The 26,604-nt window shown below is 40.8% G+C and overlaps 2 protein-coding genes and 1 long non-coding RNA gene across 3 annotated transcripts; 2 read left to right on the top strand and 1 right to left on the bottom strand.

The window, feature by feature from the left end:
* Positions 1 to 280: 280 nt before the first annotated feature.
* On the top strand, positions 281 to 11,133 carry IFRD1 (interferon related developmental regulator 1). The gene is made up of 12 exons (XM_048065948.2): positions 281 to 628; positions 2,362 to 2,466; positions 3,221 to 3,302; positions 3,722 to 3,846; positions 4,151 to 4,308; positions 5,411 to 5,461; positions 5,551 to 5,729; positions 5,823 to 5,931; positions 7,809 to 7,943; positions 8,791 to 8,919; positions 9,898 to 9,993; positions 10,447 to 11,133. Exons 1-12 carry the CDS (start codon positions 583 to 585, stop codon positions 10,534 to 10,536), a joined length of 1,305 nt encoding a protein of 434 aa, XP_047921905.1. The 5' UTR covers positions 281 to 582; the 3' UTR covers positions 10,537 to 11,133.
* LOC136790027 (uncharacterized) lies at positions 10,871 to 14,049 on the bottom strand. The gene is made up of 2 exons (XR_010829120.1): positions 13,816 to 14,049; positions 10,871 to 13,486 (listed from the first exon to the last, which is right to left on the bottom strand). It is a non-coding gene; the product is annotated as an uncharacterized lncRNA (long non-coding RNA).
* Positions 13,049 to 22,173, top strand: LSMEM1 (leucine rich single-pass membrane protein 1). Its single transcript, XM_066991630.1, has 4 exons — positions 13,049 to 13,384; positions 15,824 to 15,955; positions 19,592 to 19,732; positions 21,512 to 22,173. The coding sequence occupies exons 2-4, from the start codon at positions 15,829 to 15,831 to the stop codon at positions 21,715 to 21,717; spliced, it is 474 nt and encodes a 157-aa protein (XP_066847731.1). The 5' UTR covers positions 13,049 to 13,384; positions 15,824 to 15,828; the 3' UTR covers positions 21,718 to 22,173.
* Positions 22,174 to 26,604: the final 4,431 nt, after the last annotated feature.

Genomic DNA, 26,604 nt, shown 5'->3' with positions numbered 1-26,604 from the left:
TTTTGACAAAAAAATAACGATTAAAACACGGTTTTTGTTAAAGTTGTGCCCGTCACACGCGCAGAGATCCAGTAAAGCCCCTCCCCCCCCCCCCCAACCCCGTCAGCCGAGCCCGCCGCCCCCAGCATGCCCCGCGTCACGGCGCCGCTGACGTCACGGCCCCTTCCGCGCGGCCGCGTCACGGGTTCGCGCGTCCGAGCCAGCCGCCGCCCGCTGATTGGCTGCGGCGGCGGCGCTGCGCCAAGCCCCGCCCCCGGGCTATAAAACCGTCGCCGGGCGCCCCCTCGGCGCCTTTCGCCCCGGGTGCCTGAGAGGAGAAAGATGCATCGACTCCGCTCGCGGGCCTCCACGGGGATTTCTGCCTTCGCCGCCCGTCCGTCCTCCGCCTGCCGCCGCCAATCCCCTCCGCTGCCCCGGCCCGGGAAGGCCGCCTCGCAGAGACGTTGGAGTAAAAAGCCCGCCTGCTCCTCCATCGGCTGATCCTCGGCCCTGCCCGGGCAGGGGGGGAGCGCGGACACCGGCACCCGGCCGGAGGGAAGGGCAGCGCGCGGGGAGCGAGCCGGGCCGAGCGCCGCTGCGGCCATGCCCAAGGCCAAGAAGCGGGGAGGCGCCCACCAGCGCGGCGCCGGTGAGACAGCGGGGCCGGGAGCGGGGAGCCGCGGGGCCTCCGTGAGGCGCCCGCCGGGCCCGGGCTCCGCGCGCCGGGGCGGGGCCGGCGCTGACAGGAGCCGGCTCCAGGGCCGCCGGGTCGCGGCCAGTGCGCATGCGCTCGGGGGGGTGCGGGGGTGCGGGGGGGGGGGGACGGGCCTGGAGGCGTTGGCGGGGCCCGGCCCGCGGGGGGGGGGGTGTCAGGGCTCCGGGCTGCCCTCGGTCTGGGGGGAAAAAAGGGGGTTTTGGGCTAAAGGGGGGTTGTGGGAAGTGCCCAGTCCGAGTGAAGAGGGTTGTGTGGAAAGGAGAAGGGGGTCGTGGGGGCTGGAGGGCGTGGGGGCTTTGTTGGGGGCAGGGAGATTGCCCTTCCGGCTGTCACGGCCCTGACCTAAACCGCACGGGCAGCTCGCAGTATCCTCCTGCGGCTGCCTCTCTGTGCAGGGCTGGCGGTGACTACTGCCATTCTGTCCACTGGGTTTGACATCACTAGGAGCATGAAGGTGGCCGTGCCAGAGCCATGAGCTTTACACGTTCTCCATCCCTGCAAGCATGCTTGTGTTTGCCCTCTGTAACCATAGGAAACACCCCGAGTGTGGGCAGTGCAACAGCCAGGCGTCTAAGGCTTGCTAAGCCTCTGAAGTGTGAATTCACCTTTACTGGAAAATGCTCACAAATTGATCAACTCAGGGTTGATTCTGCCTAAATAAAAATGCTTTGCTGGGTCTTGGTAGTCAGGAAGCCTGCCTGAGACAGGCAAGCATTGTGCGTTGGCCTCTGATGTAACTTTTTTGGTACTATTGCCTCTAAATTAAGTGGAAGAGTAAAACTTGGGGTTCTGTGGAAAGCATCTGGAAAGGCTGTTGGACAAACAGCGGTAAAATTATTTTTTTCTTAATCAACTTCAGTAGATTTAGCTAGAATAAGGCAATAATAGAGCTTACAGTATTACCAGCTCAAACTCACCCAATTATTATCGCTCTAAAAATAAGGTAGATATGAAAAGCTCCAGAGATGAGTACCAGAGGCAATAATGATGCTTTCCTAAAAGACTGAAGTTACTAAAAGGAGGCCTTCTTGAAGGGGAAAAAAATTCTTCCTCTTGGAACTTTGATGTTTTAGCTTCTACTAAAAATGAGCTAAGACTACAACTCTCTCAACTTGGTTAGAACATAAATCTTAGCGGCTGGAGCAGTTGATCAGAGCGCAGGGCTGGGTGTTGCTGATAGTGCACATACTGCACTTAATCCAGTAAATCCGGCGTTGAACTGGGTAATGTATGTTTGCCTACACTTCTAACCTAGACCAGCCTGAAGCCCTGCAAAATTGAAAAATAAAGTTTGTATGGCAAGTTTTTAGGTAGTTGTTCCGAACAGTTAAATCAATATGAAGCTATTTTTAGGACACAGTCACAGGAAAGTGCAGTAACGTGACTTGGGTTACAGGAAAATTCCTAAACGTAGAGTTAGGAATGATACCAATACTTGGAAAACTAGGTGGGTTCTTCCCCACCATTCACACATGATTTTCCAGAACTGGGCCCAACAAGACTTCTGGACAGGTGGGAATAAAGGAGGAGGTAGAGGGCTGGACACGTGCTTTGGGTCTGGATCAGAGCAAGTGGGTGTGTTGAGAGGATTAAATTCTACTTTTGGTATCCAGATCTTTCTTTTCCGTGTTCAAGTTACTGACCAGTTGTGTTTGTCTTTCTTTAAGGTGGTCAGCCCAGAAATGTGCAGCCTTTTAGTGATGAAGATGCTTCAATTGAAACTATGAGCCACTGCAGTGGCTTCAGTGATCCTGCTAGCTTCACTGAGGATGGTAAATTCTTTGATTTTTATCTTCCTGTATTATTATTAGGCTGCTTTCTGTGGGAATGATAGACTTTAGAGACAAAAAAAAAAAATCAAGGTACATTACAAAAGATTGTCTTATAGGTGAGGTGGTAGAAAGTGTGGGGGAGTTTGAGACGGAGTTAGTTGCACTTAGCAGGTTGGGGTGAGGTTTGTGGTGTGGAAGACCCCTCTGTAGGCAGCAGCTCGTCTCTTCCTCAACCTGGGCTGTTGCTAATGACCTCTCATTGGGAGGAGAGGACTGAAGGCCTGCTTCTGCTTCAGGGGGGTGAGGCTGGGAGCCTCCCCCGTGAATACGTGCGATACTTGTACCCAAGCTACTGTTGTGGAGGTGTCTGATCTGATGCCAGATAGGACATGAGGCGTTCAGTGCATCAGCGGGGAATATCCCCCTGTGTGGGTAGAAATGGTGGACAGGATGAAAATGTACTGCTGGCTGGATGGGTGCTGGTCTGTCAGTTGTACGAAGCTTATGTAAGACCCAATTAACTCCTGCATTCATTTTTAGAACATGTAACGAGCAGGTACGGAAACAGCATGGGTGTATCAACCGGTCAGCTTTCATAAGAGGCAGTTTGATGTAGTTGTTGTAATACTGAACAATTTTGTTGCTGTTGTCTATGCTGAACTACTTCTTATTAGTACTAAAAATGTTCAGTGTTAGATACTAATGTGTGTGCTAATAAAATACGCATCTAAATAAACTATTTCTTATGGATTAGGGCCTGAAGTTGATGAAGAAGCCACTCAAGAAGACTTAGAATACAAATTGAAGGGATTTATTGATCTTACATTGGACAAGAGGTATAGTATGCTTTGAAGAAATTAATTTATATGTTGTTTGGTGGCTTCGTGATAAAATAGGGGAAGTTCTTTGTATGCTTCTGAAACTATGTTTATTTCACCCTGGAGAGGACTTGCTTTTCTTTCGGATCTGAAAAGCCTACCAGGTGCTTAGATAAGTGAGAATCAGACTTTCCGAAGAGCTTCAAGTAGAGTGACTTTATTTCTAGCCTGTTGTACTATTGTGAGTTGTATTTTCAGTGTTGTGCTGGAACTTTTCACTCCTTGAGGGAAGGAGATAATTGATAGCACTTCATGCTTTATGGTTCTGCGGTCGGTTGCTCTCTGTTGGGACCAAAGGAATGTAGATGACCATAAAATCAAAGGCTGAGCTTTAACTGGCATTGATTTCAAGAAGTTTTCCTTCTTTCTTCTAACAGTGCCAAAACAAGACAAGCAGCCCTTGAAAGTCTGAAAAGTGCATTTTCTTCTAAAATATTGTATGAATTTATCATGGAAAGGAGAATGACACTAACTGATAGCATTGAACGCTGCATAAAGAAAGGTAAAGTGCTTGCTATTAGAAAGCTGTAATGCCAATGATGTGCCTTGTTTATTTGTGGGTTTTTTTGGAAGAAGTCTGTGAGGCTTCTCTAGTGCTTTATAGAGCTCTTAATTTAGTTGTGTTTACAAAATTCCTTTTCTGAATTTGGATGTCATATTTTAAGTGACCTCAAAAATTAACTGAAATTACATTCCGTCATTCTGTTTGGTTTCTGAGTTTCCACTTAAAGGTTTTCAAACTGATGCCTTTAGCTGAAGGGAGGAATGCACGAGGTGATCACTCACCGCAGTATGTTAATGTCTAGGTAAGAGTGAGGAGCAGTGTGCAGCTGCCGGACTGGCATGTCTCCTGTGCGTGCAGATGGGGTCAGGAATTGAAAGTGAAGAGATTTTTAAGACCCTTGGTCCGGTTCTGAAGAAGATCGTCTGTGATGGAACAGCCAGTGTCCAAGCCCGACAGGCCGTAAGTCTTAGAAGGTTAAATGTTTTTGTCCATTGAGGGACAGAGGGCAGTTTTAGGCAGTCTCACTGTTGTGTCATCCAGAACTAAAGGTTACTGCACTAGTGTGAACACCTCATGTTGACGTATGCTCTGGGTGATGCATAGCGAATTTCACTGTCTTAGAGGAACTCCACCTAAAGCTTCAATGTCATTCTCCCCTTTAACCTAGGAACTCTGGTGGAGAGCTGTTACACCTAGTATTTTGTCAATTTCTTAACTTACAATATTGCACTCTCTTACCAAAGTTCTGAGGGCTGAGTGACACAGGACACATTTTCAGATTGTCAGTTCTTCTTTCAGGCCATGCTGTTAACTTTGTTCTTGGGTGACTTTGAACTCCTTTAGAAAAAGTTTTCCCTCTGACTGTCTTCCTATATTTATATTTTATATTTATAAAATAGTATCTGTCCTCTGGAAGAGGAAATAGTAGTTCAATAGCAGTTGTTTCTACAAACAAAAGCTTGTTCTGTCATTTAAAGTGATGTTTGAGTATAGTTTTTGGATACTGTGTGGTTTCATAGTGCAAATGTCACTTTGAAAAGAAAAGCCCTTTTCTTGTGAGAAGAAATGGAGCAGAATTGGGGCAATAGGGAAGGGACTTGTAGGACCTTGTGATAAAAGTTGGGTAGTTCCAGGAAAGGCTGTTGAAGTCAGCGTTCTCATGCCGTATAACTAATAGTGGGCAGAGGGAAAAATTTCCTACAGCTGTAAATAACTGCCATAAGTCCATTACTATTTTTAATCTGTATAATTTCACTACTGGACTCTAGTGGGATTAAAAGTACCTTGGGTGAAGGGAGTGCTACATGTAGTATTTGTAAGGTGTTGAACAGAACATGAAAAGTGAATGCTTAAGAGTGGCATATGTTGTAAAACTATCCTGAGAGAAGACAGGAAGTGTGATCTAACTATTGTGAAGGAGCTGGATTAAGCAATCTTGAAGACTAAGGCTTTAATCTCAAGTCTTCATTACTCCAGCTGCCACACTTCAAACACCATATTTAAAGACTTTGTCAATCGTAACATTAACATCAAATACTGACAGTTTCTTTCTTTTGTCTAGTGTGCAACCTGCTTAGGGATTTGCTGTTTCATTGTCACTGATGACATTACGGTGAGGATAAGTAATACTTCCTTTTTCTTTTAATTCATGATATGAAAATGTGCATCAGCAACTTCCATAATCCTTTTACCTCTGTTCAGGAGCTGTACTCTACCATGGAGTGCCTGGAAAACATCTTCATAAAAGCTTATCCACGAGATAGAGACACTAATGGTGTATCAAGTACTCCCAATACTGTTCTTCACATCAGTGCACTCTTAGCATGGACACTGTTGTTGACAATTTGTCCAATGAATGAAGTGAAGAAGAAAATTGAAATGTGAGTATCTTTCTGGAAAACAGAACTTGTGACATCGCTTCATTTCACAGAAATGAACAGTAATTAACAAGATGTTCATGAAATATTCCTTAGGCACTTGCATAAACTTCCAAGTATGCTATCTTGTGATGATGTCAACATGAGAATAGCAGCTGGAGAAACACTAGCTCTTCTGTTTGAACTGGCACGCGAAACAGATGCTGTAAGTATCAGTCAGCAGTTCTATTGCGTTGGGGTGATGACAACAAATTGTTAACCCATGTTATAGAGTATCCCTGATCTCAGCAAGTGGCATTCAGTTCACTGGGGATGTTCTTGGTAGTGAGACAGCCCCAGTTTAATTGGGTACAGCAAGATTTTAGATCAAGTTAGCTATCATTTTTACACTGATTCCAATGCTGCAAAATAGGACCAGTATAAAACAAATGTAAAGAAACACACCACATCAAACAGTAGTTAAGAGTAACTAGAAATGCAGCGTGCAAGCTCTAGCATGTAAGTACAACACCAGCTTTTTAAAAAGGGAAACTATCCCTAGAAATAGATTTTCCAAGATAAAACACCACAAAACACTGTTACTGTAGTGGGAACATTCATTAGATGCTTACTGTTCCGCAGGCAAGTTCTAACAATTCCTAACCTGCACAATTCTGTTCTCATATAAAAATCTATCCTTAAGCAATAACCATGTTTACTTCTAGTGTTCTTTTTCAGTATCCTCAGGAAGAATAACTAGTATTGTATAACAGTTAAGCAGCACTTGTGACTATTTTAGTCAGCTGCAAATTAAGAGGGGATGTCTTGAAACAATTTGCACAAACCTTGTGCAGATACCAGTGTTACTGTTGGAGACTTCTTAGGGTTTGCATTCAAGTTGGATTAGATGCAAGCTTCTCTGTATTACCTCATGCACAGCTGAACTTGTCTTTATGTCCTTCAATATGCCTTATTAATTTCTGAATTGGTTTTCTGACAGCACGGAGGAAAATTGTTTCCACTCACACAAAGCACAGTTTGTCATAGCTGCCTGAGTGACTCCTAGCTTGATGAAGGCTGCTGTGCTTTGCCAGGACGCTGTCCAAAGGACAACTAGTTGACTCAAGGATACAAAACACAGCGGCATGGCAAAATTTGAAACCGTATGCTGAGAATGGGGTATAATTTCAAACAGGAGGGATTTGAGTCCTGGCTGTGGAAGCCAGCATTGAAAGAAAAAATGAGACCAGAACTTGATCCTTCACTTGGTCAAACTTACTGCCAATAACTATAAATTCAGTAATAAGTCTGTATTGACATAGAACCTGTTCTGTTCCATTAGGGAAAGGCTCCATTAACTGCTACCAATAATTTGCTTTGGATCCTTAAAAACCACTTCACATTAAAGATGTTTACTGTGTTTTGCCTTAGATCAGCTTTTTCAGAAAGTAAGCAGTAAGCTCAGACTAGTCAGTTGCCGTGTTCAGATGAGGTGATTCTTTTTTTACGTAAGTGGCTTACTTATCCAGGTAGACTGCCACTGAACTAGTAAATGAAGGGAAGAAAACACTCCCTTCTGAGGAATTTTGCCTTTAAAAAAATGCCAAACAGAAGTGAACTTCTAAATGCTTTCTAACTTAAGGTAGAAAACTTAGGTCTAAAAGACCTAAGGCTATATATTTCTTAATATCAGTGTATTAGCATCTCACAATCAGTCTCCTGTAGCATAAGTTCTGTACTAATAACTCGGAAGTGCCCTCAGCCTATTGACTGGACTGCCAACCAGGTTCAGCAGATAAATTAGGCCGAGCCCTTTGGTGTTGCTGAACAGGACAACTCAACTCAACAGATCTATACGTGAAGGATCTGGACTGCTTCATGTAGCTCTGACTACTAGCATGGAGCTGATAGTGTCCCACTTGGGTGACTTCACTCTTAATGGATTAAAGGAAATTTCTTTATTTAAAGAGATGGGACATCACTAAGTTAACAACTTCTGGAGGTATCTATGACCAGAATTTGGAGAGATCAGTCCCTTGTGGGGACAAATGTTGAGGCCAGAAACTGAAAGTGTGTGTTCTTTTGTGATTTTTTTTGGATTAGGATTTCTTTTATGAGGACATGGAACTTCTCACAGAGAAACTAAGAGCTCTAGCTACCGATGGAAATAAGCATCGAGCCAAAGTAGATAAAAGAAAGCAGCGATCTGTCTTCAGAGATGTTCTGCGAGCTGTGGAGGTGATCTTTTTGGCTTACTCAAGTGTATTGATTGTAAACCATGTAGTGTACAACTTAATGAAAATTACTGTTTCAGTGAAGAAGACAGGAGATCTTAAAAGATTTCAGATTATTCTGATCATTTTTGTTAAATACAATTTAACAAAATTGTAATTTGATTGGTAAATTTAAATACAACTTAAAATTTTTTAGGAGTTTAGCAAAGTCAAACTCTTTCCTCTGAATTTGACTTTCGTGTCATAGTTCTTTCTATTGAAAACAGGCTGAACATCATATTGTAAACACTAAATTTTCTTTATTTTATGCCCTGAGCAGTTTTTTCATGCAAAACTTGTAGTACATTCAGATTAACATCCCAAATAGTTCGAAAAGGTTTATTTCAAAATATTATTGTAAAATCTTTTTATTGAGTTGATGTGCATAACACACAAATCAGCTTAGTATTGAGATGTTGGTAAATGGCATCTCTGTCAGGGCCTGAACAAGTGTTTGCATATGGGTGGCAGGGAGTAAGTGTCTTAATTCTTGCGCATCCCAGATGCTAAGGCGAAGGCTTTGGAGTGATTTGAATTCACCTTTGAGATGACCTGCAAAGGACTCTGAGTCACTTATTAGCACTTATGTTCCATTGTCACAAGTGTAGCTTTCTTCATAGTACTGCAGTTGAAGGGTGTGGTGTAAATGATGCTCAAACTGACTGGAAGATGACTCAGTCTCAGAACTATTTTTTTTTCCTGGAGTTGAGTCCAATTCCTGAAGTCACTTTCAAGAAAAAAGTCAGGTACATATACTTGAACACTTTCTAACTTGAAAAATCATAAGTGCTTTTTCCTTTAATTTTGTACAGGAGCGTGACTTTCCTACAGAGACAGTTAAATTTGGACCTGAGCGCATGTATATTGACTGCTGGGTTAAAAAACAAACCTACGATACCTTCAAAGAGATTCTGGGGTCAGGGATGCAATATCATCTGCAGGTGAGCTGCTGTTTGATCCATGCTCAGACTGTTAACTAGAGGCTTCTTGGTGGCAATTGAAAATTAGGTCCAAAATCAGGCATAGAACATGGTGTAACAAAAAAACAATTCCAAGTTTTAGATGACAGCAGTTAAAAAAAAATGAAGAAAACTGTTTAAAAACACGTTTACTTGAATTTGGCAAAGTAAGGGCCATGCCTCCTTGATACAAGATCTATTTTAATACCTTGAGTTAAAAATAGAGGGGGGAAGAACGGCAGCGAGCTAGAACTGTCTGGGTGAGTTGGGTTAGCAGTTCGAAGGCTTCTCCAAAAAGCATGAAACTCAGGCTGAATATTTACTTAGCTTCAGGGTGTTCCTACTCACCTCCTCCTGAATCCCATTTCAGTAGAGCGGTGCAGTCATCTGGCTGCTGTAAAGCTGCCCACTTCCACCATCTCTGTCCTTATCTGTTAGGGACTGCCTGTTCCCTAGTCATCTGTTCCGATGCGTATTGGATGTGGCAACTGCAGCGTAGGGGTGTGTGTTCCCAAAGTGTTCCCAAATGTGATAATTATGGGGTTAAAGTCTTTGGTCCAATGTGAATTGCACTTCTAAATGATTGGGGCAGGGGCTGGCACGTAACATTTTCTGTTTTTTCAAATATTTTTACAGCCAGATAGAACAAATTAGTGTTGTGAAACCATATGGATCTGTGTCCAGCTGCCTAGTCTTGTGCAAAGGATGTAGCAGGACAGTGTGCAACTTGCTGGGACAAACAAACAAAATCACGGGGGGGTGGCTTTGTGTTTGCCTGGTAGGACCGTTTGAGTTCTTGGCCTTATTCTGATATAAGAAAGAACTGTTCCCTGGATCAATTGCAAAAGTAAAGAGTTGTGTTGACTTGCTGCTGTTTCTTACTGGAATACTGGTATTTTATTCAGTCATCTGTGACTTTTCATCAGAAGTGAAACTTACTGTTTGATGTTTTTTGTTTAGTCAAATGATTTTCTTCGGAATGTGTTTGAGCTTGGTCCACCAGTAATGCTCGATGCCGCAGCTCTTAAAACAATGAAGATCTCCCGTTTTGAAAGGGTAGGTTATTGAACTATATTGAACAATATACTTTCTTTACTTAACACACTGATAGTATTCAAATTGTGGGCTTCAGAAGATATCATCTTAGATATCATCAGTGATGCTTGAGGTCTTATAACAGACAGCCCTAGGTTTTGGGGTTGGGGGTGTTCAGGAAATCTTATATACTATTATACTTAATCTATACCATGCCTGTATGATGCTCAAGAATGACTGACTTACAGAAATGCTTCTAGTCCTTGCACTCCAAATTTCCTTTAAGCATACACATATTAAAACAAGTCAGCCTTTGGTACAAAGATTATATTGCATGTTTCAGAAGGCCAGCCAACCACTTCCTTAAAAAGTAAAAATATTTTCAGTTTCTTTGCATTAAAAAAAAAACTGTAAGGGGCATCAAACTTTTGAATGTCTGTGATTAATTTTTCTCTTCTTTTTTTAATCTTGTAGCATTTATACAACTCTGCTGCATTCAAGGCTCGGACAAAAGCTAGAAGTAAATGTCGCGATAAAAGAGCAGATGTGGGGGAATTTTTCTAGATCTCTGTGGGGTTCAATTTTAACTATTTCATAATTGATTTGTAACCTTTAATTGACTTTTTTATTTCTGTACTCAGCTTGCACTTGTGCGCAGGGATATTGTATAAAATCTGTAAATAGAATGCATGTTGCTTAGTTGCATATACACTGTACATAGATTGATGTAAGATTGGGTGCTGGGGGAACATTGTAACACTTGCATTAGCTGCAACTTGCTCCAACCCTGGATATATTGTAACTCAACTGTTCAAGGCCGTGCATAAATGTAGTCAACTGCCATGTGTCGGATTGGATTCCTTACTTCATAGTACGGTAAATTAAATGAATTCATTGACCAAATGTTTTGGTAAAAATGTGCTAATATGGAAGGATGAACCGGTTCATGTGAAGTTATTTTAGTACCTTTTAAAACTCCCCGAGTCATCGATGGACAAAGAAATTTCTGTATAGTATGAATTGATGCGGAAGAGGACTGAAGCTAAATTACCTTCACTTACAGCAAAGTAGTAAATGACATACTTGCATCAATGTAAAATAAATATTCATATGTTTTGAAATTGGATGTTTAATTTTTGGAATAAAGACCTTTCTCACTGCTTTCTTTGTATTAGTGATTACTATTCATATGGAAAGTTGGAATGCTAGCACAACCTGTGTTTTGAAAGAGAGGAGTCTTCCATGCAAAACTACAGTTAGCTGCCTGTTCTGGGTTGGAAGAGACCTCCAACATCACCTAGTCCAACCTCTGACCTAACACTAACAAGTCCTCCACTAAACCTTATCACTAAGCTCTATATCTAAACGTCTTTTAAAGACCTCCAGGGATGGTGGCTGAACCACTTCCCTGGGCAGCCCATTCCAATGCCTAACACCCCTTTCCCTGAAGAAGTTCTTTCTAATATCCAACCTAAACCTACCCTAGTACAACTTCAGCCCATTCCCCCTCATCCTCTCACCAAGCATGGGGGAGAATAGACCAACCCCTATCTTGCTACAGCCTCCTTTAAGGTACCTGTAGAGTGCAATAAGGTTGCCCCTTAAGCCTCCTCTTCTCCAGGCTGAACAACCCCAGCTCCCTCAGCTGCTCCTCATAAGACTTGTTCTCCAGACTGCTCACCAGCTTCATTGCCCTTCTCTGGACACGCTCAAGCACCTTGATGTTCTTGTAGTGAGATGCTACGTGAAACTGTACCCTGCTGTCTCTGGAAGGTGTATCTTCCATGGTATCTTACATTCAGTCTGCACAGTAGCCTACTGTGCATTTTTAGTGCATACTTTTAGTAACCTTTAGTAATAGCCTGAAATTTGTGGACTGAAGGTCAAATTTTTCCCCATGTTTTGTGCTGTGAAGTATTTTTATGTGACAGGAGACAGATGCCCTGTTTTATTATATTGAAAGCCACTCCTGTGCCCTCAGTTTCCCTCTTTATAGGACTGAGATGTGCCAATAAAAATGGTCTGCTGTGGGGGGACAGTGAGGGTTTTATGTGAAAACATAGAACTTACATAGAGAAATTACATAGCTGCCACTTCTGAAGAAGCAGATCTTTAAACACGTGAGTTAGAAGCCCCTCATCTCTGGACTAGATGTAGCAAACCCTGCCCCCTTAGAGCTGGTATGCTCTGTCTGGATACTGGGTGGTCACCTCTGGTGTACTCAAGCAGCATAAAGCGGCTCTGTGGTAGCTTCCTGCGCTCCCTGGGATTTGCAGAATCGCTTTCTGCAGCACCTCTCTGCAGAGGGCCAGGCACGTGGTTCCCCTTTCCCCCAGTATGCTGGAGGTGCCAGCCACAGAGACTAGGACGGCTTCCAAGGCTGTTAGAGGGAAGGAGGTGAGAGGGGGCCGTTTTGCTGCCTGATTGAGAGCTGGTTGGTTTTACAGACCTTTGCAAGCTTAGAAAAGGGGGGGTCTGGATATTGACATAATTACAATGGTGTCAGGAATCTTTCAGGGACAGAAGTGAGATTTGTTTTGCGTTTCTGCCCCAACTTCTAAGGCTGGCCAGCTTCAAAGTTTCTCAGCGTGGAGTAGGAAAGTCTGAGTTGGTAATGTGTCATCTCGTGTTACCTGAAAGAAAAATACATCCACTGCCAGTTTAAAGCAGTTCAGCATTTAAGAAGTCAGAAAGGACTTACTGTTTTCATGTATGGTCCCTGTTAGCACCAACTGCCTGTCACTTGCATGCTGTAACTCTATGTTCTGTGACATTAGCAATTAAAAAAAGTAAAGAACTATCTGTGAAGGAACAGTTACCACAAACAGCTCAGAATTTATTTTCTGGGTGCTGTACAAATTAGTCCATGCCTTAACACAGTCTCACTTGAAATTATAAGGTGTGTGGGAGGAGGAAAATACTCTGTTTTCCTAGTCTGTGCCTTTAAAGTCCTCATAACTGCAATACTATAGAAATGACTCTGCTGCATAGCAAACTGGTTGCTCATAACTACAGTACTGTAGCTATGACTCTGCTGCATAGCAAACTAGCTTTAAAAAGGCATCATAAACCAAAGGGTTAGTGACATATTGATCACCAGTAACGTATCTTCCAATTTCCTCTTATAGGATATTATAATAATTCAAACAGAGTAATAAACACTGAGCGGTGTATGTGCCGATCTCTTTTTAAACAGGTCAATATTGTGAAGTCAGTACACTTGGCCGAGATGAATGCTAAATATAGACTGAAAGGGACAGCCTGTTTCACAGCTGCCTTCATGGGTCCTGCAGGAGTGGACGGGCTCCGATGGGTCTGAAAGCTGAGGGGAACAGCAGCACGAGTTCTGTTCTGCTGATTGGCACCGGCTGATTTCTTCCATACTGGCATATTACCTGAACGTGGTTATGTTGTAAGTAACGTTTCATTCTCCTGTTTGTTAATTCCTTTTAGATTGATTTTTTCTGGTAAGAATGTTCAGCATCTTCACGCTAAGTTCTAATTTTACAGCAGTCTGAGGAGGAATTTAGAAGTCAAACGGGGAAAAAAGTGTTTAAACAAGGTTAAAGTACAAGAAAGAGTGATTCCAAAAACCACCATCACCACCACCAACAACAAAAATGTCTAGATTAGTTTGTTGGGCAACTAATCAGTGCTTTTGGCCAGCGATGCTGATGTATCCTCTCACATTTGTCCGTTATGTCAGTGGGAAAAAATAATTGTAATACATCATTGAGTTAATACGGATTTTCTTCCCTGCAGTAACATTACTTAGTGGTTTTAAATAATAATGAAATCAGAAATGTAAAATTCAGTTCATGATAATGAATGAAAGATACTCACATTTATTACAGCCCAAGTTGTTCAGAAGAGTCTTCCCTGAAGTTGCAGGGAGGTACTAACCAAAATACCCAAGAGAAACAACTGCCCTTCGGAAGCTAAAAATAAGCCAGGCGTCTGTGCACGAGGGGGTAGCTTTTAGCATGCTGTGGCAGCACAGGGCTCTGCAATGCCTGCGGTCAGTCACCGATGTGCCTGTGGGGAGATAGCGGAGAGAAAATGGGTGGCACTGCGGCTAGCCAGCGCTGCGGTCTTGCACCTTGTGACATTTGTGACATTCCAGGGAATGCAAGGAGATGCAGCTCTGTCCTGAAATTACTGCTGCACACCCGAAAACCAGGCACTGCCTTAGGGTCACCGCTGCTACGATCGATTTTCTACCTCGTTTTTGTATTTTTCAGCAACAATTTTGAACAGAGAAACACTAAGCTGTAATCTTCTCTTAAATAGAAATAGAAAAGTATACATGTAGGCCTGTCAATCTCCACTATTAGAAATAGTCCCATTATCAGGAGAGAAATAAGCACTTAGTCTTCAGTCTTACTAAGACTCAGTGAATATCTACTTTGCTGTGTGCTCAGATATGGCAATCTCCTCCATCTGATTTGATTTGAAAGAATGGGTGCTTTATGTAAACATATATGCCTGTATTCCTCGAACTTGTAATTTTTATTTAGTTTTTGACTGAAGTGCTGAGTTAGGGATCCAATCACACTGCGTTATTTACTTACTGAAGAGGGAGGGAGACAAGTTAAAAAGGGCAATTCCACCTCTCTGGGATTCAGAAATCACCCTTAGATGCTTATCATCGTCCACCAACAGGAGGCTTGCATCCCATAAAGTGCTGAGTTATGTTTGGCAGGTAAAACTGAACTTGAGAGATTTAATAAAATACTAAATGTGCTAGAAGTATCTCACTTCAGCTGTAAACTAACCTCTGTGAGCACTGCCTTTACGTTTGCTGGCAAGGAAAAGGTACCCTTAGACTGCAGTTCTGAGGTCTGAGAAGACCTATGTAAGTGTAAGAGGAATATTTCCTGGAGGTACATATTTTTCTTCAGTAACTATCAAGGGAGTTTTCAGTGCCTGGTGTAGGCTAGGACGCCTAGTTAGAACAACTGCATCTCCTAATGGCTAGAACTGTAGAGTGCTTCAACACACAGAGGAGACTGCTTAGGTATTGCTTATTCTATCTCTATAATCTTCATAACTGTATTTATTTATACAATCATTCGGTCAGCTGTGCACACAGACTTAGCAGAGAAGCTGGCTGGGCCCCATCCAATGCTTTTCTTAAGGCAAGGAGTAATGGTCTGAAGAAAAGTCTTTACCACCAAGCTTTAATGTACCCATAACTCGCATCTATATGAAGTAGAACTAAACTAGAAGATTATTTTTTGCCCCATTATTCACAAATAACTTCACAGTGACATTCCAAGGTGCGTAAGCAAACTCATATTCCTGCTCCTTGTCTCGTACGTCCATGCCAGTATTCTGGACATCTCACCTCTGAATAGTCTGATGCTGAAAGCACAGGACCTGAGTGACATCCCTCCTGCTGCTGTTAGTGAAGCTTTGGCCTTCACTGTGGTCAGGGCATCTCTCTTCATCTTACCAAGTACCTCCCAAGTACCCCGCAAAGGGTTATTCAGACAACGGAATTAATATTCAAATCACTACTAATGAAATAAATTTATTTCTACATGTATATATACATATGTATACATAATTATTTATATATATTTGTATACATATATGCACATCTATATGTGCATTTACATGTGCACAAATACAATGCAGAAATGAAATTTTATACTCATTAAAGATGTCCAGAATAAACAACAAATGTTACATACTGCGTTACCTTTCCCTTCAAGCATGCTGGTCCTTCAAATCCCTTTATTTTAGGGGTTGCTAAAGCTGCTCAGTACTTCTGCAGGTCAGGACACTTACTGTTACTAGCTATTTCACATACTCATTTTTTTAACTTACCCTTTTATTATTATTTTAGACACAATGGAGAGGCCTTCTTTGGAAATTAACCTCCCCAATACTGATGAAGAAGGAAAACTTTATGTTGTTGATTCCTTAAATAACCTAAACAAACTAAACGCTTGTCCAGATGAATCCCAACATGCACTAGGTACGTATGTGTCCTGGTTTCAGTTAGGACAGAGTTAATTTTCCTCCTAGTAGCTGGTAGGACACTATGTTTTGGATTAGGATGAGAAGAATGCTGATAACATGCTGATGTTTTAATTGTTGCAGAGCAGTGTTTACACCAGGCCAAGGACTTTTCGGCTTCTCGCTCTGTCCTGCCAGCGGGCAGGCTGGGGGTACAGCAGGAGCTGGGAGGGGACAGACCCAGGACAGCTGACCCAAACTGGCCAAAGGGGTATTCCATACCTTATGGCGTCATGCTAAACAATATATAGGGGTGGCTGGCCAGGGTGGGGGGCCGGCTGCTCGGGGATAGGCTGGGCATCGGTCAACGGATGGTGAGCAATTGCATTGTGCATCACTTGTTTCGTACACATTATCATTAGTGATACTATTATCATTATTATTATTATTATTATTTTCCTGTCTTAATAAACTGTCTTTATCTCAACTCACCGGCTTCACTTTCCCATTTCTCTCCCCCATCCCAGAGAGGGAGGGGGGAGGGTGAGCGAACGGCTGTGTGGTGTTTAGCTGCCAGCCGGGTTAAACCACAACAGTATGAGAGATGATGCTCCATGGTTATTGAGTACATACAGTAGGCTGTAAAAAAGAGTTATGTATGGCACTTGAAAGCTCTAACCACATTGTGTTGCACCATCAACAGCCCAACAGGCCAATAAGTATATGTCAAGCTCTGCACTGAAGAAGCCTGAACTTGTCTTTCACTTCCATTGAGATCCATCAGGCAAGATAATTTCTCCAGTACTGCCCAATATATACCTCTTATATGAGTAACATCATAACTCTTCACAAGCACAAATTCTAGCACACTAAATGCAGCAATAGAAAAAACAGTGAATTGCTGTTGATTCTTTTATGACACATCTAAGGTTTCAAACCTGTGAGACTTTTAAGCATTTTAATTCACAGAATCTCTTTACTCACAGTTTCAGATATGGGCTCTCCCACTCTTACTGCTTTTATGTGGCTTCTGTCTTTGATTTGCTCATGGCAACAAAATTTATTTTTTTTTGGCCAGTGATAGTTAAACTATACTTGTGTTCCTTGTCACCTGGAAACTTCTTGAAAGTTAGAGTTCTTCAGCAGCATTCCACATGACAACATTTGAATCAGTTTTTATTTCCTCTACTATAATGGCAAATTTGACTGAAGAAAAGTTATAGAAGGACAATTACGTTTAAATAAGATTCAAAGGGCCATAACTTAATCATTCTTCTAGTTATAAGGCACAAATGCCTTTCCAGAGGACACTGAAACCATTCTCCTAATGCAAGTAACTGGAGTGCTGTCAGCTTCTGGATTCTACACAAAGATGTTAGACTTAAGCTGCTTAATTTTCATATGTAGATTATCTTGATTTCTACAAGTACAAAATGAGACAATGGGATAAATTGGTTTTGCAGTGTGCCACCCTGCAGTGTGTCTGTCTTACTCTTTTGTAGTTTTTAATAAGACAGTGTTCTTTACTTTCAAAGGGTTCTGTGGAATAGTCATGTGAATGTTCCTCCCCACATTTCAGCAGTATAAAAAGGTAGCCTATTATGTATTTTATGCATCCATTTGTAAAGTGCTTTGGCTCTTTGGCTTCTAAGATTATTCGTTTTAGCATACACGTCTTTTACCTTTTTTAAAGCTTGGAGATTCTGTAGTTATCAGTGAGATTTCTGGAGTATTTTTCAGTTTCTGATAAACACTACATTCTTGTGAACAAGGTCTATTAGGTATATTAGCTGATGCCCAGTTTGGTTTAAAAATGATGTTTCTAGAGTGTTACAGTACAGACAGCATTCCTTTTGTTCAGTAGCTTTATGTGACCTGGCATAATCAAGCACACTAGCAAACATGTTAAAAATGTATTTAAAATACAAAAAACTTTTGATTGTTTTGGTAGCAGCCATGCAACAGTTTCTTTATGTTTTAGATGATAAAATGGTCCCACTGTTTGCAGCTTGGCAAGAGTCTGTGTTCACTGATTCCTTACAATGCTGGCTAGTCCAGTCAGTAAGAAACAGTCATCAAGCAGAGCAAGCACACACCATTTTTGGGAACTCTGTTGATAGCTTAGTGTACTTGAGAGGCAGTAGTAGCAGGCTGTCCCCCTCCTTATTATGCTAATTAGAAAGCGATATTGGTGCAGGTACTTAGTATATGATGCATTTGTTATGAATGCTAAGGGAATAAACATAAAGTCCGCCAAAACAAATATTATAGGGTTTCAGCTTACCAACAGTCAGGAGCATGTTAAATGCAATAAAGAGAAGTTGAGATATTCCCAGAGCTCTCCAGTTAGCACAGTGAATTGTTCAGTCCCAGGTTTGTTCATTACTAAAGTGTTGTTATGGCATAGGCATCCTTCCCTCAGCTTTATCACTAAAGGCTCAGTTGCAAAGCCCTCAGAGATTCCTACCAGCTAATACCAAAACATGATCTAGAAACATTTTTCATAGATGCACTTGCTACCCTCCCTTTCAGAATGGCAAGACAGCAATTATAGGAGGAGAAATTACAGTATGTAATTTTACTTTGCATGTAAGAGGCTGACACTAAAATGAAATTACATTAGCTCCCTGCTCTCTCCAAAATATAAAATTAACGAAACATTAGTCAATAAACAATTCTGTTTCAAGCGTGATTTTCTTTGATATTCACTTGAATTTCCTCATGGTCTTCACTTGACTTCACCCATCATCTTTATGGTTTATTGCCATCTTTCATTTGATTGCAGTTCTTACTGTGAGAGAAACTATTGACTTTCCTTTATGCAAGACATTCTTAAGAGCACAGTAAACTGTCTTGCTTTCCAGATTCAAGGAAGCACAGCAACTACTTGTTCTTTTTTCCCCTCTTTCTTCCTGTGCTTGAAGGACAAAATATGTAGTCCATGTGAAACTCTATTCCAATTTGGGCAATTTGGGAGGATATATACTTCATGTTTTGTTGGAATGAAACCAACAAAACCTATAGAGTGTTTTCAAAGAATAATAATAATAAAAATGTTTTGAGGTAAAAAAATGAGGCCTACAGTCATCGTATCCAACATCAGGAGCAACTGTGGTGCTTAATTTGGAAATTTAGTCATCCCATGGGTACTTATACCATCAAATCAAAGAAGAAGTGAATCTGAAGGATAAATGTGTAGGATGAATCCGTAACTAGGTTTTCAATCTGATTTTTTTTTCTCTCTTCTCTTTTGAAAAGGCTGAGCCCATTCAGGCTTTCAGAAAGCTTTCTGATGAAAACTCCATTGCAGTCTTATACATGTAAAACTGAACTGCAGAACTCTGAAATTGTAAAACACCAAACTAAAAACAGGTCAACTTCAACAAAACTGTGTATTTCAACAACAGAAACATTTTGTTGTTGTTGTTGTTGAAAATGTTACAACAGTTATAATATACTTTAGTTTTTGTACATCCAAATTCAAGCTGAGCTCATAAAGTTGGTTTCTTCATTTCTTGTGGAATATCACAGGAAACAGTCTATTGCCAAAATTGTTATGTATTCTGGAGCCAGAAGCATTTTGGCTTGTTTATTCTAACCCACCTAGACAAACGTTATCACTTTATCAAGCTTTATCAATGTTATCTCATTACAGACGAGGAGTATGAGAACACTGGTGGTACTGGAGAAACCACGGCAGGGAATAACACAAGAAACCAATGCTTGTTCTTCATCATCTTCATTCTCACTTTGATCGTCAGTTTGGCACTTGTTTCATTTGTAATATTCTTAATAAGTAAGTAAAACCAACAGTGGTTCTTATAAATATGGGGCCAACTGGAAGAAGAACTTTGCTGAAATGTGTCATACTACCCTATAAAATCCTACCGTCATATCTGCATGTCCAAAGCACTTAGCTGGCTATGGGCAGTGGGTCTTGGTCCTGGGAGTGAGAGCACAGGTCTCTACTCTCTGAGATACAAGGCACAGTTTTATTCTTTGTGTAAAGGTTTTGTGAACTTAAACAGCTGTCAAGAATTCAGCTCAGAAGGACGAAAGTGTGTTTTTGAAAATGCCAACTGGAAATTAAACTAAATTTTAGTGCTGATCATAAGGCAATGAGTAAGCTTTCTGTATCTTTCCAGGTGAAATTCAGTATTGGTGTCATTCCACTGAAACTGGAATTACACTAATAATATAAATAGAATAGCACTTAAATCAGACTCCCTGAAGATATTCTCTTTTATTCAGAAAGACCCGAGGGTTGCAAGCTAAGTACTGACTGGAAAGTGTTTGTAACTAAGAAAACCTCAAAGAAACAAAAAATCGGAAGACTTATATCAAAATTGGCACGTAGCATCCAGTCTGCAGACATAAGGGGTGGGCTGGTTGGGCTGGCTCAGCTAGCGCTGCTAAGCACATGGCTACAGGTACAGGTGACCTTGCTTTATGGAACCCTTGCCATCTTGGGGTTTTCTGTGCTAACTGTATTGGACAGAGTCTGAGGTGCATTTTTTGATTCACCAGTCCATTTTTGAAGGAATTGGAATCCATATGAAATTAAGATTTATTTTCTTCTATAGTAGGGAATTTACTAGAGTGAAGAAAAAATCCTCATCCTTGACTGAATTTGCTTAGAAGTTCTCAAGGGACAGAATATCAGACAAGTGAAGAACACAAAGGAAATCTTCAGTGGCACGACTGTAAAAGCCTAATTCAAATATCTCATATTTGAATTCTAGATATCTTTAATGGGCTGCTGCTAAAAGTAGAGCCCTGGTATACATAAATGAGTAATGTGCCCCTCTAGTGGAAAAAAGGTAAAGTAGTAGTGAAAAGGCTACTTATAGGGTTTAAAGAAATTTTCTTGGTCTCAAGTTGGTAGAGACCTGTGCTTTTTGGAACCAATTACCAGTAGTGTTTGTGTCAGATTATGTTTGTAATCCACAGACATAGATTTGTTTTGCATTGGCACCATTAGAACTAAACTTCTGTCTGCTTTAAAACCCATGGGTAAATTTTTTCAGCCTCAGAAAGCCAAAACAAATATAGCTCCAGAAGTGTGTGTAATGTGTACTGCATATCGGTGGTCCACAGTAAACAGGCCTCTTAATGCCAGTATTTACAAGAATTCTCCTTTAACCTATATGCTTTAGGAAATCGGGTGATATGGCTGTAGTCTTTGGCATGCTTTAGTAGTTGTACTTTTAGAAAAAATATAGGTGGACAGTGCCCAGAAATAGCAACTTGGAGCCATTTAATAAGACATTTTCTTGTGGACACAAATGGAATAGATACACTGCTGAAGACTGTAAATTTTGTCTGAGCCAGTGTATTTTATTGTATTATACCGTGCTGCAGTCAATAAGACAGAAAATAAGCAGATGAAGAATTTAATGAGCAGGTAACTCCACCAGATGCATAACTTTTTCTCATTGGATTCTGCTGCCGTTTTCCTGTTTAATATTTTAATCCATAATAATTCCCTACACTTTAACACAGGAATGCAAGAGAGGGTAGTGATGCTCTTGACCTATATGTTGCCAATTTAATGTGGTACATTTTCTTTTCCCAGTTCAAACTAGAAACAAGATGGACCAAATATCAAGCAGACTATTATCTGAAAAGAAGAACATAGAGGAGCTTAAGAAAATAAACAATATGATATTAAAGTATCTAAATCACTCAGGAATGAAGGAAAAGGAGAGACACCTCTTCACAGAGTCTCCTGATCTTCATGATTTCTTCACCCATCCCGAGCTGAAAGTCCCTGGGGAATAAATCTACTTCAGAATGAAATTCAGCATCACTCTGTTCATGCACTCGGATGTTTCCATATGATACACAGGCTACTTAAACATTCTGATACGGTCACAGGAACATTGGAAAGGCTATCCAAAAGAAAAATATTGGAAAAGAATATTTGATCCTGTTTCATGTAAATAGAGATTATAAAAAATAAGCTCATATAATTTACAATAAACAGCGGGTGGTCAACAATTTTCAGGAGAGTTTCAGATTCCCTAAGTATTGTAAATTGCAGGGTTAGGGGCTTAGTTTTACTTTAAATGCAAAGTAAATGTAAGTGAATAATAACATGAAATAGTGACTTTTATTCAAATGATTCCAGAATGACCTTGTTCACTTTGTAACAAGTTCTGTTTGCTTCTGTATTATTTGTATTTAAGGATAACTGCAGATTTCATAACTTATAAATAAAACCAGTTCTGCCACAGAGCTTGACGGTTTGCATTTCTTTATATCTAAATAGATTGACTTACCACTTCTGCTAAAAAAACAAAAACAAAAACAAAAAACAAACTCATCTAAAAAACAACCTTTTCATAATATGCCATATTCAGTCCAAATTCCTAATGACTGAAAGCTGATGTCATACAGTCTTACATGGGAAATAGGCTTAGAGAACTCTAATTCTGGTAATACCCATCTCACAACAATGCTAGCATGCTCTACTCAGTACTTGTTGGCAGTTTCAGAGGGAAGACCAAGTGTTTTATAAAGAGATGTGGGGAAAACACTAGCTGTACTTGTACTCTTCCCTGTAGTTTCTCTTGGCCACTACTGGAGAAAGTCCACAGGGCCAGATGGAAATCTGGTCTGAGCCCTCCTTTTGAAGTGGTGCCGAGGGTAAAAGCAGCAGCTGATGCTTTCTCACTTTGACTTCATGCAGGTGTGGAGACTGAGACCCAAAAGCACAATCACATAAGACACTGGTGGGTAGTTTTGTCATTTTAGTATTCAGGTCCTGATACTGGTATGCACATTAAGAAGCCATCTCAATTATCAATAAGTGAGTTGGTTACTCCCATCACAAGAGCGAAATAAATGGCAGCTGACACTTTGGAGTACGTCCAGCATCTTCTCTTTTACTTCAAGTTCTCCTTTTTTCATCCAAAGCTTTCTTATCTCTTCCGGAGTATTTTACAAAAAAGTCTCCAAAGTCCACTTGTATTGCAGTCTCCTTATCCAGAATGAGTGACAATTCGTGCTGTGGTGACTTCATCATCTACAACAGACTGAAGAACTAGGTCCAGGAGTCTTTCTTGCTATGACCTTACTTGGATTTGCCCACTGATTCATAGGAATTCTATTCCCTTTAAGAGGAATATTTTGGTTTACCCCTACGTTTTGCATCACTTTCTTTCTATTTCTTGAGCACCATTTTTCTTTTTCTTCTGTATTACTATCAAATCATTCACATGAAAACTGAGGTTTAGTCTTAAGAGTTTATTACTCCTGCTGTTAATTCTCAGCTGGAGTCATAGCTATCTCCTCTGGATATTGTCAGCGTTTGTTACAAAGATGACTTCACTATTGCTGATAGAATGATAAAAGTAAGTGTAGAATGTGTTGCAAGGAAAGAAATCTGAAAGACTACAAAAAAAGTCTTTCCACAAATGCTCTTAAATGATGAAAGAAAAAGTGTTGTATGACTAAAAACATGACACTCGCAGTGCTGTTTCTCTGTTCTCTTACCTGTCAGCTGCTTTTTAATGACACTGTTGAGGTCTCATCTCTCCCACTCATCTTGTAGCTACCAAAACTGCTTTCAGGCTCTTGTCTCACACTGACACACATCTGTACTTGTTAGCCAGGGAGAAACAACTAGTATTTGGCATTCAGTGCATCTCAAACATGGATTTGTCACATCCTTCATTGCAACTGCAGCTATCAGAGCAGTCTGTGGTTCACTAGAAACCGACACCAATTGTCTGTAGATTTTTCTGGCAGGAGGCAATGTAAATAAAATCTGTGCTACAGCAACAGTCCCCAAAGGAATGGAAGCGCCCTCATTTCTCAGGTCTTGTCCTCAATTTCTGTTAACCTGGTTATTCAGTCAATAATCATAGGAAATCCACTTTTTTTTTTTTTTTTCTGTCTGTCTATTATTGATTAGAAGTGCTGGTATTCTTCCCTCCAGTGTTTGAGCCTGTAAGGTGCTGAGTACCCTCAGCTGCTGCAGACTTAGATAGGACTAGCAATGTGTAGGTGTGCTCAGTATCACAGAGGACTGAGCCTCCAAATCATCCTTTTTGTATTTAATTGCTTCTTCACTTGCAGCGATCAGTGATTTAAAGCAGTGATTTTAAAAGTGCAAAGGTCCAAGGAACTCCTTAAGCCCATCCTGCTAACACTGTTGAAACATCTGTTGTTGGGGCTACTTGTGTACAAGGGTGACATGGAGCAGCAATGAATACAGCTGCTTACGGCTTCCCAGATCAAATTTATCCCAATAACCATTTACAGTGAGGACGACTTCTGTATGAGAGCAGAGCAAGGGTGTGATAGCTGTCTTGACAGTAGAGTGCCACAACCACTCCACCACCACTTTCTGGAGTACCCCCATAAACAGCTCCTTCAGGGGGAACATATTTGTCGTATCTACAGACAGTGAAAGAGTCCCAAACAATCCAATGCTGGACTCAAAATCTTCTATGAACTTGACCCTGAAGTGAACTTCAGCTCTTTCCAGAGCTCCATGATCCTCTTCCTGAATAAACAGCTAAGCAACTAGTAAACTCCATGCTCCAACAGCATGTGGTACAACTGATATACAGTATATGTTAGGATCTATCTCCCGTAGACATGGATAAGGTCTCTGTTCTGCTGCACATTTGAAGAGTCTTTGCAGTGTCTGGTGGTGTGACAACTTTCCATCCAGGAAGGTGAACTGATGGTGTTGTTACAACCACACTCAGCAGCACTGCTTCTTTCTCTTTGCTCTTATTTGAAGACTATAGAGACACTTAAACAAAATCATTGGCTTTTCAATGTTTATTTGAGTTCACTGTAAAGCAATATGACACACAAAGGGTTTGGATAGATTTAATAACATGACATTGATGCTCATCTCTCCACAGCTACAACAACTATAATTACTGAAATGACAACTTGACTTCAGGAATTTTTCTGCTGAATAAATCTGGGCAATATTAGAAATATCATGGTAACTAGGGAGAAACACCTAGATTTAACCAAGAAATTATCTTCAGCTTCAATCAAAGGCATCACAGCGCAAGTCCTTGAAGTGTTGTTTCAATCTTTGGGTAATCAGTTAATATCAGTAGACAAAATGGTTTTTTTTCCCCTGGTGAGTTTTGTGAGAATTTCACCCCTTTGTTTCTGATATCCACAACTGTCCATGTTTTTGTTACCACAAGTCTGGACTACTATATCTGACTACATGGAACTAAGTGTGGAGATAATGTACAGTAATAGATAGCAGAGGACCAGCTAGCACAGGCCCCACCTTCCTTGGCGTTGGGCTACCATGAGAACATCAGCATGTACTTGGTCAGCTTCCAATGCAATGTCAGGTCTTGGTCTTAGTCTTGTGCTTTTCTACAAGGAAATAGAGCTCGATGGCTACAAGCAGCAAGCAAGAACAGAGGACAAAATATTCTTTCTAGAGAGATCTGTCTATGAAACAGTCAGGGGTTAGGTAAATACAGACAGTGGGCGCCTTCAGTAAATGAAGATGAACAGATAGGTGGGGATCAATTTGAGAGGCAAATAAATCCATCCCTTTGCCTGACAGCACCATCAGATATACTTAAACCATTTCTGACAGATGCTTGTCCATTCACATCATAAAATATTTCAGTGATGGAGCTTCCACAAGTCTCCTGCTCTGGTGCTTAGCTAACCACATGGTTAAAAAAACTTCCTGAAGTCTAACTCTAATCTCCCTTGCTGAAATTTAAGCCAAGTATTACCTGGTCTATTACTTGTGAACATGAAAAATAGTTTACCTTCCATTTTTTCACTTATTATAATAACTCTGTGAGATGATTTTACTGTTAAGATAAACCCTGAGATATTTGGAATTGTAATACAACATCTATTCTCTACTGTGCATTCAGTTTTGATCTGGAAAAAGAGAGCTGTCAAAGATTCAGTGGGCAGGACTAACATTTGTTATTACTACTGATTTAGGTAGAAAGCTTCACATGCTTTGTTCACCAGTAACAATACAAAGCTGAACATGGGTGAAAAATAATAATGATGTGTGTACTCTGAATCTGGAGGCAGAAGAGAAAATTCCAGGAGTGGTGAAAGGCTGGTCACAAGTTTTGTTAGACCACGTGCTCTCAAGGTGATGTGCTTTGTATTATACACAACCCTAACTATTCAGGAACATTAAATGCAGTGTCAATGTATTTGCAAAATGAACAGGGTGTAACAATGCTCAACAAAGCAGAAGGGGAACTGTCAAAACTAGAATTATCTGAAGAACAAAAATCCTATTTCATGGGGTTTTTAAGATTTTGAAGATCCAATATTTATATTCATTCCAGCAAAGCAAGACATTGTAAAATTATACATGAAGTTGCCTGCAAATATCCATTTACATATCAGAAATCTCAGGTTTTCTTATTCCTTTCACCCTGTCTGACTGGAATTTCAGTTCATAGATTCAGAACCTTCCCTATTGGAAATATCATCAGAGCAACATGCTCCAAAATTCCTTAGTATTTTGAAAATGTTTACTTTGACATATAGAACTGCAACTATTTTTAATTAGAACTCTGATTAAGCAACACCTACATAAAACAAATGCTGAATAACAACTAACAATTTAATTGATGTTTTGACTCATAACTGAAAATCATCTGTCCAAGACATTTAACTTGATCTTCTTATAGG

The sequence above is a fragment of the Anser cygnoides genome, chromosome 1 (genome assembly GCF_040182565.1).
Source record: "Anser cygnoides isolate HZ-2024a breed goose chromosome 1, Taihu_goose_T2T_genome, whole genome shotgun sequence".
Lineage (NCBI taxonomy): Eukaryota > Metazoa > Chordata > Aves > Anseriformes > Anatidae > Anser > Anser cygnoides.
The sequence above is the reverse complement of the archived record's forward strand: the minus strand, read 5'-3'. Positions and strand labels throughout refer to the sequence as shown.

Coding starts and splice junctions, on each gene's coding strand:
- LSMEM1 (XM_066991630.1), top strand. CDS start 15,829: ATGGAGAGGCCTTCTTTGGAAATTAACCTCCCCAATACTGATGAAGAA. Junction 15,956..19,591: donor TGAATCCCAACATGCACTAG/GTACGTATGTGT, acceptor ATCTCATTACAG/ACGAGGAGTATGAGAACACT. Junction 19,733..21,511: donor ATTTGTAATATTCTTAATAA/GTAAGTAAAACC, acceptor TTCTTTTCCCAG/TTCAAACTAGAAACAAGATG.
- IFRD1 (XM_048065948.2), top strand. CDS start 583: ATGCCCAAGGCCAAGAAGCGGGGAGGCGCCCACCAGCGCGGCGCCG. Junction 3,303..3,721: donor GATCTTACATTGGACAAGAG/GTATAGTATGCT, acceptor TTCTTCTAACAG/TGCCAAAACAAGACAAGCAG. Junction 3,847..4,150: donor TGAACGCTGCATAAAGAAAG/GTAAAGTGCTTG, acceptor GTTAATGTCTAG/GTAAGAGTGAGGAGCAGTGT.